The 19020-nt window shown below is 41.1% G+C and overlaps 1 protein-coding gene and 1 pseudogene across 1 annotated transcript in view; both read left to right on the top strand.

Moving 5' to 3' along the window:
* The window catches only part of LOC145397887 (uncharacterized), a 37782-nt gene that overhangs the window by 7174 nt on the left and 11588 nt on the right, over nucleotides 1–19020 (top strand). The window contains exons 2-5 of the mRNA XM_080270921.1: nucleotides 12144–12277; nucleotides 13414–13503; nucleotides 16230–16307; nucleotides 16798–16930. Of these exons, the coding sequence (XP_080127047.1) occupies nucleotides 12144–12277; nucleotides 13414–13503; nucleotides 16230–16307; nucleotides 16798–16930 (435 nt within the window). The remainder of the gene's footprint in view (nucleotides 1–12143; nucleotides 12278–13413; nucleotides 13504–16229; nucleotides 16308–16797; nucleotides 16931–19020) is intronic.
* Nucleotides 14054–14172, top strand: LOC145397932 (5S ribosomal RNA; annotated as a pseudogene).

The following is a 19020-nucleotide window of genomic DNA, read 5'->3' on the forward strand; positions in this document are numbered from 1 at the left end:
AATACTAATCTTTTCTAACAGGAGAGAACATAAGAGAATACTTCATTAGTTTCTTTTGAAAATATAAATGGAAGGTAAAAAAAATAAACCAAGAAAGAGTAAACAGATGGCCAGAGGGTAAAACACAACCGAAATAAAGAACGGAAAATCACAAGGAGAGACTTCGACAGAATACAGGTGTCTTATCTGAAAAAAAAAAAAAAAAAGTGAGAATATTAGTTTCTTTTAAAAAAGTAAATGGGGAGTAAAAAAAAAAAATACCAGAAACTGAAAACTGAAGGAGGTATGAATTGTATGCCTGTGAGGTGGAGAGAGGATTCCGGGGACTTGAATGGTGAATGAATGAGTGTGGCCCATTCAGTTGTGCAAATTTCTCTCTCTCTCTCTCTCTCTCTCTCTCTCTCTCTCTCTCTCTCTCTTTCAGTTTCGCAAGGATGGAAAAGGATGCAGATGATGATGATGATGGTGATAATGACGATGATGATGATGCATGAAGAAAACGGGGGCACGAAAAGAAACAAAACAGAAAGCCAGTATGAAAGAGACAGGAGAATATTGGCTGCAGAAGAGCGTGGTTTGAAATTAAAATACTTGACGATATGATTGACTAGGATATCTTTATGCTGAAGAAAACTGAGATACGAGACAGAAGAGAAAAAATATTAACAAAACAGAGAGCCAATATGAGATAAATGGAAAAAATGTTAGTTGCTGAAGAAGAGCCTGGCCTGAAATGAAACAACTTGACTCATTAACTGCGTTGGATATCCACTGACTGAAGGAAACAGACACAAAAGGTAATACAAAACAATATGAAAGATATAAACAAAATATTGGTTTCAAATGAAGAGGATGGCCTGCAACTGACTTGATCCTGTGACTGCTTGGCTCTCTGTGTGTTGAAAATAATCATCAGACACATCAACCTTTTCAGTACGATTATTATTTTCATTTTATTCATGCTATTTTCAAATGATTTTATAAAAGTTTTGGAGAGTCATCTATACTTCTTTCACATTAACTTGGCCCACATTTTCGTCTTTCTGCAGTTTACTTCACATTGCATAACTGCAGAGAAATACAGTGTTGCATCTCATCATCTTTTCCATAACACCTCTTCGTGACTTTCATAATAATATTCTAGTGTTAATTTGTTGCTATAAACTCAACATTCAAGATGGAGAGACGGCAATTTTAGACGAAGTTAGAGTGAAATGAATACAGTAAATAAGAGGTTAGAAGAGTCTCCCCTAAGCTGGATATATAATCGTCTATGGTCCGTTTATTTTCACTTGGCAAAGATCCTTAGCCAGTTTTCTGCTCAGTTGATGGCCAGGCATAGTCAGACTGGAGGAATGATTTGACCAGTAACCAAGGAGACTCATTCCTACCCGATAACTAAGGTTCATTGAATTTCATGTAACCACGATTTTGTATTCATGTAGTGGGAGTGGTCCAGTTTCGTCAGATGAAAGTAAGGCAGCTATAGTTGTAGCGTGATTACAGTTAAAATTACACTCTTAGGTTGGTGTGTTTAAATGTTGAAGAACGTAAACACGACGTGAAAGCAAACTGGAAAAGAGCAAAGAAGAGTTTGAAGAGGAGGTGGTTTAGAGTTACTGGCCAAATGAGAGAGAGAGAGAGAGAGAGAGAGAGAGAGAATGACTGGTAAGAAAAAAATAAGATGCAGCCAACTAGAGGAGAGAGAGAGAGAGAGAGGGGGGGAAAAAAGAAAAAGTAAAAATCAAAAGATGAAATGTAAACTGAGAAAGGCAAACAAAAGCTGAATAGACTGCCAGATTAGATGAACCAGAAAATATAACCACATCAGGCTCCTGTGACTCACTCTCAGCAGAATAATTTGTGTTATTAGAACAGAATACTAGAGTTCTGCCTGTCATAAAGGGGTTAATGGTGACCGTGGTAACTCTAAGGCTCCTATGACACTCTTAAACTAAAAAGAATCGTCTTGTGTATATCGCGCTAGAGTTTGCCGGGCATGAAAGGGTTAATGATGACGGTGTTAACTCCCAAGATGTAGGACTCATTTTTAGCTGAATAGAAGAGTCTAGTCTACTGTTATAATCCCTGCAGTTCAAAAAAGTCTCTCCTAAGCTGAATAAGATGATGCAGAGTTAACAAGAAGAGTCACAGAGCGTCCTGGAAAGTGCTACGAGAAAAACTTTGAGATGGTTTGGTCGTGTAGAGAGAATGGAGAATGAGAGACTGACTAGAAGAGTGTGAGTGAGTGAGGTGGAGGGGGGAGGGTAAGGGGGAAACCCAGGATGAAATGAAGGGTTGGGGTGGAGATATTATATGAGTGAGGCGGGTGTGAGTTGGAGGCAGGGTGCACGGTGGTCGAGGACTGGATAACATGGCGATTTGTTTGTGGTCACACTCTCTGGGATCAGGGTGTCTGGCTTTGGATAATAAGATAAATACATAGATGGATAGGTAGGTAAGTAGATGGATGGACAGACAGACAGAAATACAGAGAGAGAGAGAGAGAGAGAGAGAGAGAGAGAGAGAGAGAGGGAAGAGGTGGAGAGGAGAAAAGGAAGGAAAAATAAGGTGGGGGAGAAAGGGAGGGAGGGTGGCAGGAAAGAAAATGATAAGAATGGAGAGAATACAGGAAAGTTTATGAAAGGAAAAAACGAAAGGGAAAGAAAAAAAGGAAAGCAGAAAATATACAGATAAGAAAAGGAAATGAGGAAAGAATAAGAGAAGAAATGAGGGAAGATCAAGTGAGGAAATACGAAGAGAGAAACGCATGGAAAGAGGGCAAAGAATGAGAGAAAGAGGAAAATGTGCCCGAAACTTGAGAGAGAGAGAGAGAGAGAGAGAGAGAGAGAGAGAGAGAGAGAGAGAGAGAGAGAGGGAGAGAGATGAGAATAAATGATATAGTGACAGATCACCGTAGATATGTGCTGTGTAGTCTAGATTTTGCAACTTTTACTTTTTTCCAATTCATGCTACATTTTATTTCATTTATTTCTCTTTCTCCTTTACCTCCTCTCTTATATTCCTTCTCTTTCATCATTTTTCCTTTCCAGTGTTTCAATAACCATGGTCATTGCATTTACTTATTCAAAGAGTGTTTCTTCATTACTCTTTTTTTCCCCATTATTATCTATACTCTGCTCACTGTAACCAGGCGTAAAAATCACAATCTCTCCGTCTTGAGCTTTGAGCTGGAACAAGAAATTGCTGCTAGAATATGATACCAGTCACGAAAAAGTGCAGTGGAGAGGATGTTGAGCCATAGTGTTTTCTTTATCTTCTACTAAGCTTCGTAAAATAAACTACAAAGGGACAAAACTCTCTACTTAGTTAAAATGAACGAACTGTTGTCTGAATTTCATATTGGTACGCCCAGACTCGTATGTCACACTCTCAGTTAATTAAAATCCCTCACTTGTTCTCCCTTGTCTATTCCCTTTCCTATTCTGCCTTTCCTGTTCTCTCTCTTCTGTTCCCCCATTTCCACTCTCATTTACTGTTCTACCATTTCTGTTTTCTTTCCTATTCTCTTGTTCATGTTACTCTTTTTGTTTCTCTCCTTCCTGATCTCTTCCCCGCAATTCTGTCCTTGCATTTGTCACAGAATATTCTTGTTAGTTAAAACCTTCCCTATAACAAGTAGTCTCGAAAAGGACAAGCAGTCTGTTGCTGTTTCCTTTCTCTTGTACTCCTTTGTACACCCTTTGCATTTTTTGTTACTCCTTTGTACACCCTTCGCATTTTTTGTTACTCCTTTGTGCATCCTTTGCATTTTCTGTTACTCCTTTGTACACCCTTCGCCTTTTTTGTTACTTCTTTGTACACCCTTTGCATTTCTAGTACTCTCCTTCCTATATTCTCTCTTTCCGGTTCTCTCCTTCGTGCTCTCTTTCCTTTTCTGACACTGCCTATTCATACTTTTCTTTCGCATTCCCACTCACATGTTTCTCGTAAGTGTATAGTTTCTACAAACTGGATTTAGGCCAGGGTTGCCAAGGTCGCGGTTATCCCGCCAAATTGGGCTGGTTTTGAAGCTCTTCCGCGGGCAAATTTTACCGGTCGCGGGTTGCGGTTTTTTGGGCTGGTTTGAAAACTGTCGCGGTTTTTTGGGCTAGTTTGGAGTTAAACCACATCACGACAAAATACTGAGAGAGAGAGAGAGAGAGAGAGTTGTTTAAACATACAGCGGAGAGAGACCTTCTAATACTCCCATAGGGACCAGTGGGTGCAGACCACGAGAGATCCAGAGCAGTTCTGGATAACTATATAACCATACAGATTCGTGCGGAGAGAGGGACTTCCAAGAATTAGACAGTTTTGTCTTATGCCTGCTATCGTTGCCAGCAAGCAATGCCGCAGTAGAGAGGGTTTTCTTTCAATATAATTTAGTGAAAAGTAAATTAAGAAACAGACTGCAGCATGAAACAGTTGAAAACACTCTTCATGTCAGAGCATAATTATATGCAAAGACATGTGTTGTAATGATTTCACATCAAACAAAATGATGTTAGCAAATTTCACATGTGACGTAATGTACACAACAAAGAACACAATGATGATGATCATGAATTATTTATATAAAACACTAATTTCGCATAATAAAAGGGTTTTTAAAATAATTATTGGTGTTGGGCTACTTTTGGGCTGGTTTTCAGTTGGGTTTCCGCGGGTAGAGCTGGGTGCGACTTGGCAACCCTGATTTAGGCGCGCGCGCGCACACACACACACACACACACACACACACACACACACACACACACACACACACACACACACACACACACACACACACACACACACACACACACACACACACACACACACACACACACACACACATACATACATACATACATACATACATACATACATACATACATACATACATACATACACACACACACACACACACACACACACACACACACACACACACACACACACACACACACACACACACACACACACACACACACACACACACACACACACACCATGCTTTCAGTTAGAAAAGCAACATGTAAAAAAATCAGTCCTCCCACGTTCAGAAGCTCGTCTATACATCTCGGCAAGGCGTTAGAGCAGGGGTTCTCATTGTTTTGTTTTTTTCCAACAAGTACCCCCTGAGTTTTAGACCACCTACCCTTACCCTTTAATCTGGCTTAAGATATAGAATGCTAGTGAATTAAGACATTTTACAATGGAAGTACAATGTATATTATCAAATAATTGAAACTGTAATTATTTGATTAAGAGTTAAGTATTAACATTACAATGTACGGTACTACGACACAGGGAAGTGACAATGTATTACGCTTCAACCAAACATACATACATCGCATCAGAAACGTATTTGCTTTATGGACTTTACCTCGTTCCATCTTTTGATGGGAGATGATGATGATGATGATGATAATGATGATGATTTGTACAAGTGTAGGAGTTTAAGGGGATGCACACTAGCACCGTATGTAACGTTAGCTATAGTGCTCTTACACTAGCCTCACAAGTATCCCTAATCCTTTCAGTTGAATTGATGGCCAAACGTTGTTAGATTGGAGGGCTGATTTTACTAATAGCTAAGGACTCATATTCCTCCCTTATACCTAAGTCTCAACAAATTTAATGTAACCATGACTTAGTCCTCAAACTTTGGGGGTGGCCAAGTTTTGTCAGATGAAACAAAACCAACTGCAGCAGCAAAAGCCTACAGTCAGGTGGCAGGAAGAAAGGAAAAGGAAGACGCAAGAGACGGAAGAATTATATTTACACTGAATGTGTTCATAATAAAGACTTAATATTTTCTGCCTGACTTACTCTCTCCTGGTGTGGAGAAGTTCCAAGTGGAAAAAAACTGCTTTGCTCTCTCAGTAAACAGGTTCACTTTTTTAAAGGACATGCGTCCTGTTGGCCACCCCAGCATGATAGCACCGTCAGTCTCTCAGCTGTCGTTTGTAACGGTCGAATTAATCGCACGTTAAAAGACTTCTCCAGCAGCCAACCATCCTCCTTTCGGGGGACAGGGAGGGAGTTAAAGGACGCTTGCATAACCAAGCAGCTTCACCCTCCGGCAATGTCAGTGCCACCACGGGAAGGTATCCAACATCACTGGTGGGGTAAATGAATGTATTATCTACCGTCTCCCCCGCAACAATGAAAATTAGGCCTATACCGTAATGGTGGTAGTGCTGGTAGTAGTAGTAGTAAGAGAAGGAGGAGGAGAAGCAGGAGAAGGAGCAGGAGCAAGAGGAGGCGTAACTAATAATAATAATAATAATAATAATAATAATTAATAATAATAAAATAAAAATAAAAATAATAATTAATATAATAATATCATTATTATAATTAATGATCCTTAACAACAACAACAGTAATAATAATGACAGTAATAATAATAATAATAATAATAATAATAATAATAATAATATTATTATTATTATTATTATTATTATTATTATTATTATTAATAGTAGTAGTAGTAGCCTAGTAGTAGTAGTAGTAGTAGTATTACCGGTAGTATTAGGATTAGTAATAGTAAATGCGTTTTCAAGCAGCAGATTTTAATTGATAGAATTAAACAGTTAATAACCTGTGTCTTATCGTGTGATCTGAATGCACTTCTGCCATTATCATAATCACCGCCATCATCATAATTCTGCATCCCACATTAACATGGGATGGAGTGGTACAGAGCACATTTCGTTAACATCAAAAAGAACGTGAATCCTAAAAGAAAACAGTGCATGTCATCATCATCATCATCAGCAGCAGCAGCAGCAGCAGCAGCACCAGAAGCGTTATCATCACTATCATCATCATCATTCTGTTGCTCACATTACTCGCATTAACATGAGACGGAGAGGTACAAAGCACATCACTTTGATAGAAAAGAGCATGTGAATCCAATGAGATGGAAAAGTACATCATCATCATCATCATCATCAGCAGCAGCAGCAGCAGCAGCAGCAGTAACTGTAACATTATCATCATCATCATCATCATCATCAGCAGCAGCAGCAGCAGCAGCTGTAACATCATCATCATCATCATCAGCAGCAGCAGCAGCAGCAGCAGCAGCAGCAGCAGCAACTGTAACATTATCATCATCATCATCATCATCAGCAGCAGCATCAGCAGCAGCAACTGTAACATTATCATCATCATCATCATCATCATCCAGTCCTAAAATAAGTCGATAGAAAGACAGATAGATAGATAGACAGGAAGACCGACAGGTAAAAAGATAGACAGGTATGATATACAGGTCAACATCAAAATTGAACACTTACTGACACTGACATGAAGGTACAGATATAAGTACATACAGAATGGCGCATTATACAACGCTCCTCTTCCACGCCGCCGGGCGATTACTTGTGTGATGCGGGGACGGCTCAGTCAGCGTTATCAGCTGTCAAACCTGCATCGTTTATTCATTTGCCTACTGCCTCTGCCTCACCCACGCCCGCAGTCAGACTGAGCCGTCCCCATAAAACATTAGATACCACCTGGTGACTTTCCAGAGCGGCGTTATGCAATGCTATTGACGTGTTGTATTAATCTCTCATTCTCTCTTTCTCTCTCCTTCAGACAGACCGATGGCACGCCTGGCCCTCACCTCAGTATTCAACCTTATCACGTCGTTGGCACTCGGTGGGTGATTACATAGTTCTCAGCAGCTAGAGTAGGGTCAACGGAACTACTGATGATGACTGATGATGACGGTGCCCCTGATGATGATGATGATGATGATGTTACTGTTGTTATTGATGATGATGATAATGATAATGATAATAACGATGATAGGGTAAGGTCATTGGCATAGATTTATTCACATTACTGTGGGAGATGACTTCTGAGACTAAAGAATACTTAACTGTTGAGAGAAGAGAGGGCCATCACTAAAGGAACTGAGTTGAACCCGATCCGCCCGGCAAAAAAAAAAAATAATAATTAATTAATAAAATAAAATAAAATGAATAAATAAATAAATAAAAATAAGATAGGCAAAAATGTCAAACCCGATAGTACAAAGAAAAGTAGGACAGTTGTTTACTATACTCCTTTCACTTTAACTTTGCCCAGATTTTAGTTGTTTTTTTTTTGCACGGTTCTCACGTGACTCAGTTGCAGAAAACGACAATAATACAGCTCTACATCCTTTCACTGCACTTCCTTTTGACTAGCATCGCAGTCTAGTGTTAATCTATTGCTACAACTCGGCAGTCAAGGTAAAGGAATGAATGTTTTAGACTAAGCTAGAGTAAAAGGGTATGGCAGCAAATATGGAACGGCTGCATCAGCACAATGGTGCTCGTTTTAAATGTATGGCTTGTTACATTATATCTGTTTACAGTTTTTGGTGCAGCTGATATTCTCTTCATTTTCACTGTTCATGTCTCTGAAATAATTGCATTTCCAGTGTACATACGGTATGCATTCTATGGATATATGAAGGCTCAAGTTAGCATTTTTTTTTAATATTACTTAAATTATACGGCGGTAGGGATAAATATATGGAGTATCCTCTCTTGACCCAGTTGTGGGAGGATTCATGCCCCCATTCCACCACCTCCTATCTACGTCCATATGTAATGTCATTTACACTGACTAGCCAACGTGAGCGTCTGTGCCAAATACAAAGTAAGGTCGTCCGTTGGGGCGTCTGGCAGTAAATAGATAGATAGATTATTATTATTATTATTATTATTATTATTATTATTATTATTATTATTATTGTTATTACGCCTGCAGATTGGAAAAAGGCTGTGATTGTACCCCTGTACAAAAATATAGGTGAGAGAAGTGAGTGCAAGAAATATCCTGGCATAAGTTTATTGAGTGTAAAAGGGAAGGTATATGGAAGAATTATTACAGAGAAAGTAAGAGAGATGTCAGAAGTCCTAGTCAGTGATGAAGAGGGTGGCTTCAGGAATGGCAGAGGATGTGTGGATCAAATATTTACAGTGAGACAGATAGCAGAGAAGGCTTGTGAGAAGGACCATAAGGTGTTTATGGCATTCATGGACCTGGAAAAAGCATACAACAAAGTGGACAGAGAAGGATTGTGGAAAGTTTTGCGCATGAACGGTGTACATGGTAAGCTGGTAGGTGCCGTCAAAAATTTTTATGATGATAGTGAGGCATGTGTAAGGGTTAATGGGCATCTAAGTGAATGGTTCACGATCGGCGTGGGCGTGCGACAAGGTTATGTAATGTCCCCATGGTTGTTCAATATATATATATATATATATATATATATATATATATATATATATATATATATATATAGAGAGAGAGAGAGAGAGAGAGAGAGAGAGAGAGAGAGAGAGAGAGAGATGGGGTGATGAGAGAAGCAAATACACGAGTAATGGAGAGAGAGAGAGAGATGGCGTTGGTATTGAATGGTGATAGATGGAATATCTCAAATTTGTTGAATGCTGATGATGCAGTACTGCATGCAAGTACCGGACAAAAACTTGGTAGGCTAGTGCAGAGTTTTGCTGATATCTGTGAGGGTCGTGCCTTGAGAGTAAATGTAGAAAAGAGTAAAATGATGGTTATTGAGAGAGAGAAGGTGACTCCCAGTGCGATGTTACAGTGAATGGAGAGAGACTGGAACTGGTGAGAGAGTTCAAATACCTGGGTACAGTGACAGAAAAGAGAGGAATATTTGTAAAAGAAGTTGAACTTAGAGTGACAAGAAAAGTAGCTGGTGCAATGAAAGCCTTGATAAGAAACAGAGGCTTGAGTGTTGCAGCTGCACGAGGCTTACATGATGGAGTGTTAATGCCAACTTTAACTTACGGATGTGAAACTATGGAGTGGCATGAAAATGAAAAGTCAAGAGTAAGAGCAGTGGAGATGGGACTGCTGAGGAATGTATGTGGAGTACAGAGGGTGGATAGGATACGAAATAATGTGACTCGTGAAAGATGTGGAGTGGGGAAGTCGGTGGACACCGGAATCGAAGAGAGTGTACTGAGATTGTATGGTTATATGGAGAGAATGGATAACAATAGAGTGGTGAAAAAGGTATATCTGAGCAATTTTGAGGGAGGGAGGAGGCGAGGTGGGTCAAGGAGAAGGTGGACGGATATGGTGGATGAATGTGTGAGGAAGAGAGGTTTGGAAGTCAGTGAGGCTAGGGAACTGACAAGAGATCGAGCTGGCTGGATCAATGTAGTGAGAAGTGCATGATCAGGGATTTGGCACCCCTTTTTAACGTAGCAGCGTCCGGATTGATTCAATCGCATACGTTTATGTGTAGCTACAGAACGCCGTGAATGTTTTTGGCGCATCCGATAGAGCCAGGATTCCAGGGGCTTGAATGGTGAGTGAATGGAAGCGTGGCCCATTTGGATTGGGCAAATTTGGGCTGTCTGGACATAGCTACTCCTCACCCTGCCCTAGGGTGGGAAAGTAGGTCCGGATGATGATGATGATGATGATGATGATGATGATGATGGCTATTATTATTCAAACGTACATACGATTTTATTCATGGTAGATGACCGGTGGTCTGATGACAGAGTTCTTGGATCGGAAAAGACTGTAATTTACACTCTATAGTTTGAATCCAAGAGGTGACCGGAGATATTTCTGCCATGGAAAATGCTACCGAGGATTGATGGGGGAGGTGGTGGCAGTGTCGGTAGAGGGATGCTCTGCTATCCTAATGGGCGCAAGCTCGATTTCCGGCTGGGACAAGGAATAGTTTAAGATTTTTTTTTTTTCCTTAGGGCAGGCTTGAGCAATTTACCGTAAGACCCACAGACATGTCGTAAAAACACCCCCGCTGATACCAAGACACCAGTCCTGTACAAGACAGCCCTGGCACGCAATCAGTAAAGACGGTGGGTGTTAGTGCAAAGGTGATGGCATGCAGAGGTGTGCAGTATGACTGCTGGGCCATTGGGAACGGGCTGTTGAACCTATGCCCAGAGTCAGACGCATGAAAGAGAGAGAGAGAGAGAGAGAGAGAGAGAGAGAGAGAGAGAGAGAGAGAGAGAGAGAGGAAAAAAGCGGCCTCTTACCCTTAAATGATCTGGACTACGTTAGCCTAGCCTCGGGTCCCTACACTGCGGAGAGTCAAAAGAGGATCTGCAGTTACAGCGAGATGAAGGGGTTGAGCACTGCATTACTATAACATTGTAACTTCTTTTAATTACTAGACGAATTTATTAAACTTTATAAATTTTCTATCATATACTTTCTCTTATATTTTCTCTCATGTATTTTCTCTCATGTTTTTCTCTTATTTTATCTGTGTTGTTAAGTGAAGACGAAGGGGAGCTGCAAGGCTTGGTGGATGAGTGTGGGAGAGCATGTAAGAAACGGAATCTAAAGGTGAATGTAGGGATGAGTAAAGTTATGGTCTTCGGGAGAGGTGAAGTCAGTGAATGTACACTGATGTTGGATGATGAGGAAATGGAAAATGTGAGTGCGTTTAAGTACTTGGATAGTGTGATGAGTGAGGATGGAAGTTTAGATGGTGAAGCGCTTGAAAGGGTGCAACAAGGAAGAAAGGTTGCTGGTTCCTTGAATGCAGTGATAAGAAACAGGTAAGTGAGTATGAAAGTGAAAAAGTTACCACATGACAGTATTGTCATACAAACTCTAATGTATGGAAGTGAAGCTTGGACCTTGTTGGAGGGACAGAAGTCAAGAGTGAGAGCTGTGAAAATCAGTTATATGACACGAGCAGGTGGAGACACATGGAGAGACAGATTGACAAATGAGGAAGTGAAGGATCGTTGTGGTGTGGATGTGGACGTGATAGGAAGCGTTAGGAGAAACACACTGAGGTGGTTTGGCCATGTGGAGAGGATGGAGAGTGAGGGACTAATGAGGAGAGTGTATGTGAGTGAGGTGGAGGGGGAAGCCAAGGACAAGATGGAGGGATGGAGTGGAGAGGTATATGAGAGGGGGGGTGTGTGAGCTGGGAGCAGGGTAGTGAACTGACAGGGGACAGGGCGACATGGAGGCGATTTGTTTGTGGCCACCCCTTGCGGGATTAAGTCGTCTGGGAATAGATAGATAGACAGATTTTCTTTCATATTCTCTCATGTGTTTTTGTCAGATGTTCTCTCATTAAATTCTTCTCATGTACTTTCTCATATTTTCTCTTTCATTCGTAGTTGTGACCACCTCTGTGACACCAGTGACTGACATCGGACAGGAAATGATGGCAACCACCACTACCACTGTGTCAACGACCACTTCTGTTTCAACTACTTCTATGCCAACCCATTCACATTACTACGGACCCAGGGTTAGTGCAATTGTTACAACCCATTACTACTGTGTCACCCAACTACTGTGTCATTTGATCATCCCACTACAGTGTCAACCCACTTCTATGTTATCCCACAATGCCAACCCATTACTACCGTGCCATGCCATTTGTCAACCCACTTCTATGACATCCCACTATGCCAATCCACTTCTGTGGCATCCTACTATGTCCTCCCATTTCTGTTTCATCCCACTATGGCAACCTACTTCAGTGTCATCCCACTAAGTCAACCCACTTCTGTGTGATCCCACTTCTGTGTCCTCATCCCACTAAGTCAACCCACTTCTACATCACTCCACTGTGATAACCCAGTTCTGTGTCATCCCACTATGCCAGCCTACTACTACTCTAATATCTCACTACCGCAACCCACTTCTATGTCATCCCACAACGTCAGTCTACCTCTGTCATCCCACCATGCCAAATCATTACTTCTGTGTCATGCTGCTATATCAATCCACTCTTAGGTATGTCGTCCCACTGTGTCAACCCACCAGTCATCCCACCACTGTCAATGCATTACTATATCATCCCACTACTGTTGTGTATCCCACTGTCAGTCCACTGCTATATGAAAAAATATAACTTAATTTTTGTGAAAAAATATATTAATTAATGACCCCATGTAGTCTGTCTATTAATAGCCAGACACCATAATCCCGTAAGGGGTGGCCGTTTGTCTTTGAGTTAGGCCTAGTTGTTTTACGAGGAGGGACACTGATCCTCCACCAACCCACTTGTTGACACATAGGGAATATGTATGGTTGCGTTATATGGTTACCACCCAGCGCTATAAATGGTTCCCTGGCTTACAGGAAACTATTAGGCTTGTCACTCAATGTAAAGCCACCTTTTCAGGTGGCTTTACATTGAATAAGAGTAATAAAATGTGACAGGAAAGATGGGAGAAATAAGAAGAGAGGAGAGCAGACACAGAAAGAGAATGATAAAGATGAAGGAACAAGTAGGCGGCACTACTTCAAGTGAGTGGATGATGGTCGCCACCACCTACCACCTCCCTAGGTAGTCGATAAGTATTAATCTTAACCCTTGATTTTGTTTTTTGTTTTTCCATATTCTCCGTGAGATAAAGATGTTCCTTTCCTTAACAGGTGGACATACAACACTCCGGTAACGTGTCCACAGTGCTGGGAAAAACGGCATCTCTGCACTGTCGGGTATTGGACAGAGCCAATGAGTCGGTGAGTGGTATTCTTACTTAACTGTTTCGGTATACTACAGTTTACTTAATTGTATCTGTATACTCTTTTTTTACTTGACTGTATCTGTATACTCTTTTTTACTTAACTGTATCGGTGTACTTTTTTTTACGTCATTGTATCGGTATACTCTTTTCACGTTAACATGGGCCATTCATTCTTCTGCAGCTTACGTTGCGTAGCTTGATGATAGAAAAAGACAATACTATGGCTCTACATCCTTTCCTTAGCACTTCTTCGTGACTAGCATCATATTTTTGCATTAATCTGTTGTTATAACAGCACTCAAGATGGAAAGATTGCAATTTTAGCACAGGTTAAAGAATACAGGAGGAGATTTCTTTTCCTCTTGGAGCTTGATTCATGTACTGTAGTTCAGTGGCAGAAAACTATGCTACGGGTGTACATCCTCTCCATAACACTTCTGCGTGACTAGCATCATAATCTAGTGATAATGACTTACTACAAGGCAGCATTTATGATGGAGAGGCGGCAATATTACGCTTAGCTCATGTGAGCTATATATATATATATACACGACCATACCACGTTGAGTACTCCGCTTCCCGTCCGATCAGCGAAGTTAAGCAACGTTGGGTCTGGTTAGTACTTGGATGGGTGACCGCCTGGGAACACCAAATGCTGTTGGCATCCCTACGTGTCAAGTGGGGTTGGTGGAGGATTAGTGCCCCTCCCTGTAAAACAATTAACTCTAAGCCCTTGACCACCCCGTTTGGGATACATGGCGTCTGGCAATGAAATATATATATCACCCCCATACCTCAGCATTTCACCACACACTCCATCAATTCCCGGGGCTTTTCCCATCTTGATCTTCATTGCTTCCTCTACTTCCGCCCTACTGATCTCTTCTTCCCTCCTCTCATCTCTTCTTCTCCCAACCATTTCCCAACCACTTTTATTGGCACTGCTATCACTTGCTACATTCAACAAATCCTCAAAGTGCTCCTTCCATCTCCTCAATTTCTCTCTCTTCTCCACCAACAATCTATTATTCCTATCTTTCACTCCCCTACTATTTCCCCTTTCACACTGCCTTACTTTCTTTACCTCCTTCCAAAACAATTTCTTACTCTCCCTCCATTTCACACTCAGATTCCTCCCAAACTCTTCATCCACTTTCTTCTTACTCTCCTTCACCAGTCTCTTAACCTCCCTTCTCCTGCTCACATATACCTCTCTCTTCTCTCTCTCATCTTCTTCCCTACCTCTACTCGCTAACCATTCAACAAATCCTCAAAGTGCTCCTTCCATCTCCTCAATTTCTCTCTCTTCTCCACCAACAATCTATTATTCCTATCTTTCACTCCCCTACTATTTCCCCTTTCACACTGCCTAACTTTTTTACCTCCTTCCAAAACAATTTCCACAGCTCGTTTCACCTCATCATTCCACCATGCTGTCCCTTGCACACCCTTGCATCTCCTCCTCACTCCACAAACCACCTCACACGCTTCACCTATCTCGTCCGTGAATATCTTACATACGTCTTCCACCCCTTCCATCTGCTCTAGCTCATACCCTCCCAATATTTCTTCTACTATGGTCTTATACCCTGTCATTTTCTCACTATCTTGCAAATTCTCCACTCTTTTCACAGGAGCTGTTTCCTCCTGTCTTCCCCTTCGTCTCCTCAACCATTTTCTTTGCAGCTTTACCTTGGCCAACACTAAGTGATGGTCCGAGATTCCATTCCCCCACCCTCTCAACACTCTTGCATCCAACAATTGTCTTTTCATTCGCTCATCGACACACACGTAGTCTATCATTGTCTTTCGTTCAACAAGTTCACCATCCATCCTCCTCATTACTCTCCATGTATACCGGTGGATCATCTTATGCCGAAAGTAGGTGTTGGCTATTGTCAACCCCTTACCAACACAGATGTCCACCAAAGCACTACCATTCCCATCTACTTCAGCTGGCACATCCCATTGACCAACCACTCCATCCACTCGTACATTCCCAACTTTGCCATTCATGTCTCCAAAAAAAAAAGCACTCGCTCTCTCCTCTCAAACTTGTCCATACATGCATCTACTCTCGCCCAAAACTCATCTTTCACTCTTGCCACTCGGTCCTCTGTCGGAACATACACACATACAATCGCCCACGCTTGTATACCTACTTTCATCCTCACCCATACAATCCTTGCACCCACTGATCCATATATATATATATATATATATACATATATCTATATATATATATATATATATATATATATATATATATATATATATATATATATATATATATATATATATATGGAGCCTCTGTGGTATAGTGGTAAAGTGTGCGTTTCGTACTCTGAAGAACGAGGGTTCGCGCCCCGCCAAGGTAATAAACTTTGGGAGCGTTCTTCCGGCCACATACTGCATTGGCGGACATCAGGGGTGCTGTGGCTGAACCAGTGTCGCATACTATAAAGTATGCTTGCACCCAGTCACTTTGCTCGGGCCGATTACACTTGGTTCAGAGACTACACACACTTCCAAAGCCACTCCAACACTACAATTACACTTACAAGCACTTCTCACCTTACATACAATCTCTACCAGACAGCCTAAGCCACTTGGTAGAGATACATTGGCTGTATCATCCCCACTTCGGTCGGGATTGGCCGGTCCTGCAGTGGACACTCAAACGGCTGATGATATATATATATATATATTGTATTATTGCAGGTCTCGTGGATCAGACATCGGGATCTACATCTTCTGACAGTCGGACAGTACACATACACCACCGATCAGCGCTTTCAGGTCAGTTTTTGTTATGGATACTGGGTGTTTATGTGTCTGTCTATCTGTTTACCTACCTGTCTGTCTGTCTGTCTGTCCGTCAGTCCCTTTTTCTGTGTTCTGTCTATCTCTATCTATCTGTCTTTCTATATCTGTCTGCCCATCTAGCTGTCTGTCAGTCTAACTGTTTGTCTTGTCTATCTATCTGTGCTTGTCTGTCTATATTTATCTGTCCGTCTGTGTCTATCTCTCTATCTATCTGTCTGTCTTGGTGGAGTAGTCGCCAACTTTTGGGTTATATATTAATGTACGAGACTTGTGTGATTTTCCCTGTACCCACCAATTCCTCCCCTCCCTCACCAGGCACTGTACAAAGCTTCCAGTAACGCCTGAGTGTTGTTGTTGACGTCCACGCAAGGCGACCCAGTGGAATAATGACCAACTTTTGCCTTTCGGTGCACGAGACTTGCGATACTCCTTGTGCTAACCCAAGCTTCTCCTCCCCCACCAGGCCCTGTACGAGGCTTCCACTAACGACTGGGTGTTGCTGGTGGCGTCAGTGCAGCGGAGAGACAAAGGAGTGTATGAGTGTCAGATCGGTACCACCCCGCCAAGGAGCCATTTTGTCGCATTGCATATCATAGGTCTGTAATATCTTTTTTTTTTTTTTTTTATAGCTACTGGTGGTCCATTATGTGTTCACTTTATAATAATAATGACGATGATGATGATATTAATGATTACAGTGATAATGATATTCTATAATGATAAGAATTACAAATAATGATAATAATAATAATAATAATAATAATGATAATAAATAAAAATAATGATAATAATGATAACTAGAAAACTGTTACTGTCAGAGACACTTAATGATTTTCACCTATGAGAATGTTGCTGAAGATATTTTTTTGTAATAACTATAAAAAATAATAATAACAATAATAATAATAATAATAATAATAATAATAATAATAACTAGAAGACTGTTACTGTCAGAGACACTTAATGATTTTCACCTATGAGAATATTCTTGAACATATATATTTTTTGTAATGCAGTAACTAAAAAACAGTTGGTCAAACTGCCACTAAAGTATACACACCTGGTCCAGAACCAGTCAAAACTTGTAGGACTTAGAGGTGCCTCCTTTATGTATTGGTCATTCCTGCAGGGAAGAGCAATTGAAAACTGTTGAAAAGTGGGGTGTCACAAATATCGTAAAACGCACGAATTGACCTTCAAATAATTTTCATACAAATGTTTGGAAAATAATTTTATTTCGTGATTTCCTTCCATGCTCATGTATCTAATAGTTTTGGAGTAAAGTAGGGTTGAAAATTTATGATTTTTGGACATTTCTGGACCTGTAACCTGGACAAGTAGGTCAAGGTCACTGAAACTGGGTCTGTGTAATACGGTCTTGTTGCCGTACATGCTCAATAAGAAGGATGAAGATCGGAAACGAAAAGAGACGAAATAATAATAATAATAATAATAATAATAATAATAATAATAATTATTATTATTATTATTATTATTATTATTATTATTATTATTATTTACCCCCTGGGGATAGGGGGGGGGGTTTCAAGAATACTCCCCCAGTATCCCTGCTTGTCGTACAAGGCGACTAAAAGAGTTGCCGGAGGGTTGGTGCCCCTCCCCGGAAAACAACTAACTAAAAAGACAAACAATAAGCCTCGGACAAGGACTGACCAAAAGATGACTACCAAGGACCGGACAAAGGACATGGTAATCGGAACGTGGACTGTAAGAGGTGCGAATGACGAGGTGAAAGAGAGAGAGATTGTCCAGGTGCTTGAAGGTGCGAAAGTTGATGTATGTGGAGTAACTGAAACTAAATGGAGAGGAGAAAGTGTGAGAGAATGGGAGTATAGATGGGGTATATGTGCAGGAGTAGGTGAGAATGAGAGGGCAAAAGAAGGAGTGTGTATAGTTGTGAGTAAAAGATGGAAGAACATAAGACATTATGGATCAGTTGGGTCAAGGACTGTGTGGGTAAGATTGAAAGTTGGAATACAAATGTGGGTGACTGTGTGTGTGTATGCGCCAATGCAAGATCGAGCAAGCAGAGTGAGAGAAGAGTTCTGGACAAATGTGGAAGTGTGCATGGAAAAGTTTGGAAGGAATGAGAGAGTGTTTTTGATCGGTGATATGAATGGTAAAGTAGGGAATGTGAAGGTGGATGGAATAGTTGGTGAGTGGGGTGTGCCTGCTGAGATAGATGAGAATGGGAGTGCGTTAGTGGACATTTGTGCTGGGAGGGGGTTGGTGATAGCCAATACCCTCTTCAGGCACAAAATGATCCACAGGTATACATGGCGAATAATGAGAAGGGTGGGTGGTGAACTGAATGAAAGGAAGGCAATGATTGATTATGTGTGTGTGGATGAAAGGATGCGAAGATGTGTAAAGGATGCAAGAGCTTATAGAGGTTGGGGGAGTGGACTTTCTGACCACTACTTGGTGGTGGCCAGAATCAAGATACAAATAAGATGGAGTAATAGAAGAAGGGAAGGACGGGAAGAAGGAGTATTTGCAAAGAGAGTGGAAAGGTTGCAAGAGGATGAGAAAAAGGCAGAATATAAGAGAGAAGTGGAGGAACGATTAAGCAAATATGAACTGGAGCTGATTGGGGACGTGGAAGGTGTGTGCAGGAGATTCACAGAAGAAGTATGTGCAGCATGTGATGTGGTGTGTGGGATGG

Source organism: Coenobita brevimanus, chromosome 43 (assembly GCF_032717465.1).
Source record: "Coenobita brevimanus isolate Jiangsu-jjx chromosome 43, ASM3271746v2, whole genome shotgun sequence".
In the NCBI taxonomy this organism is placed as follows: Eukaryota; Metazoa; Arthropoda; class Malacostraca; order Decapoda; family Coenobitidae; genus Coenobita; species Coenobita brevimanus.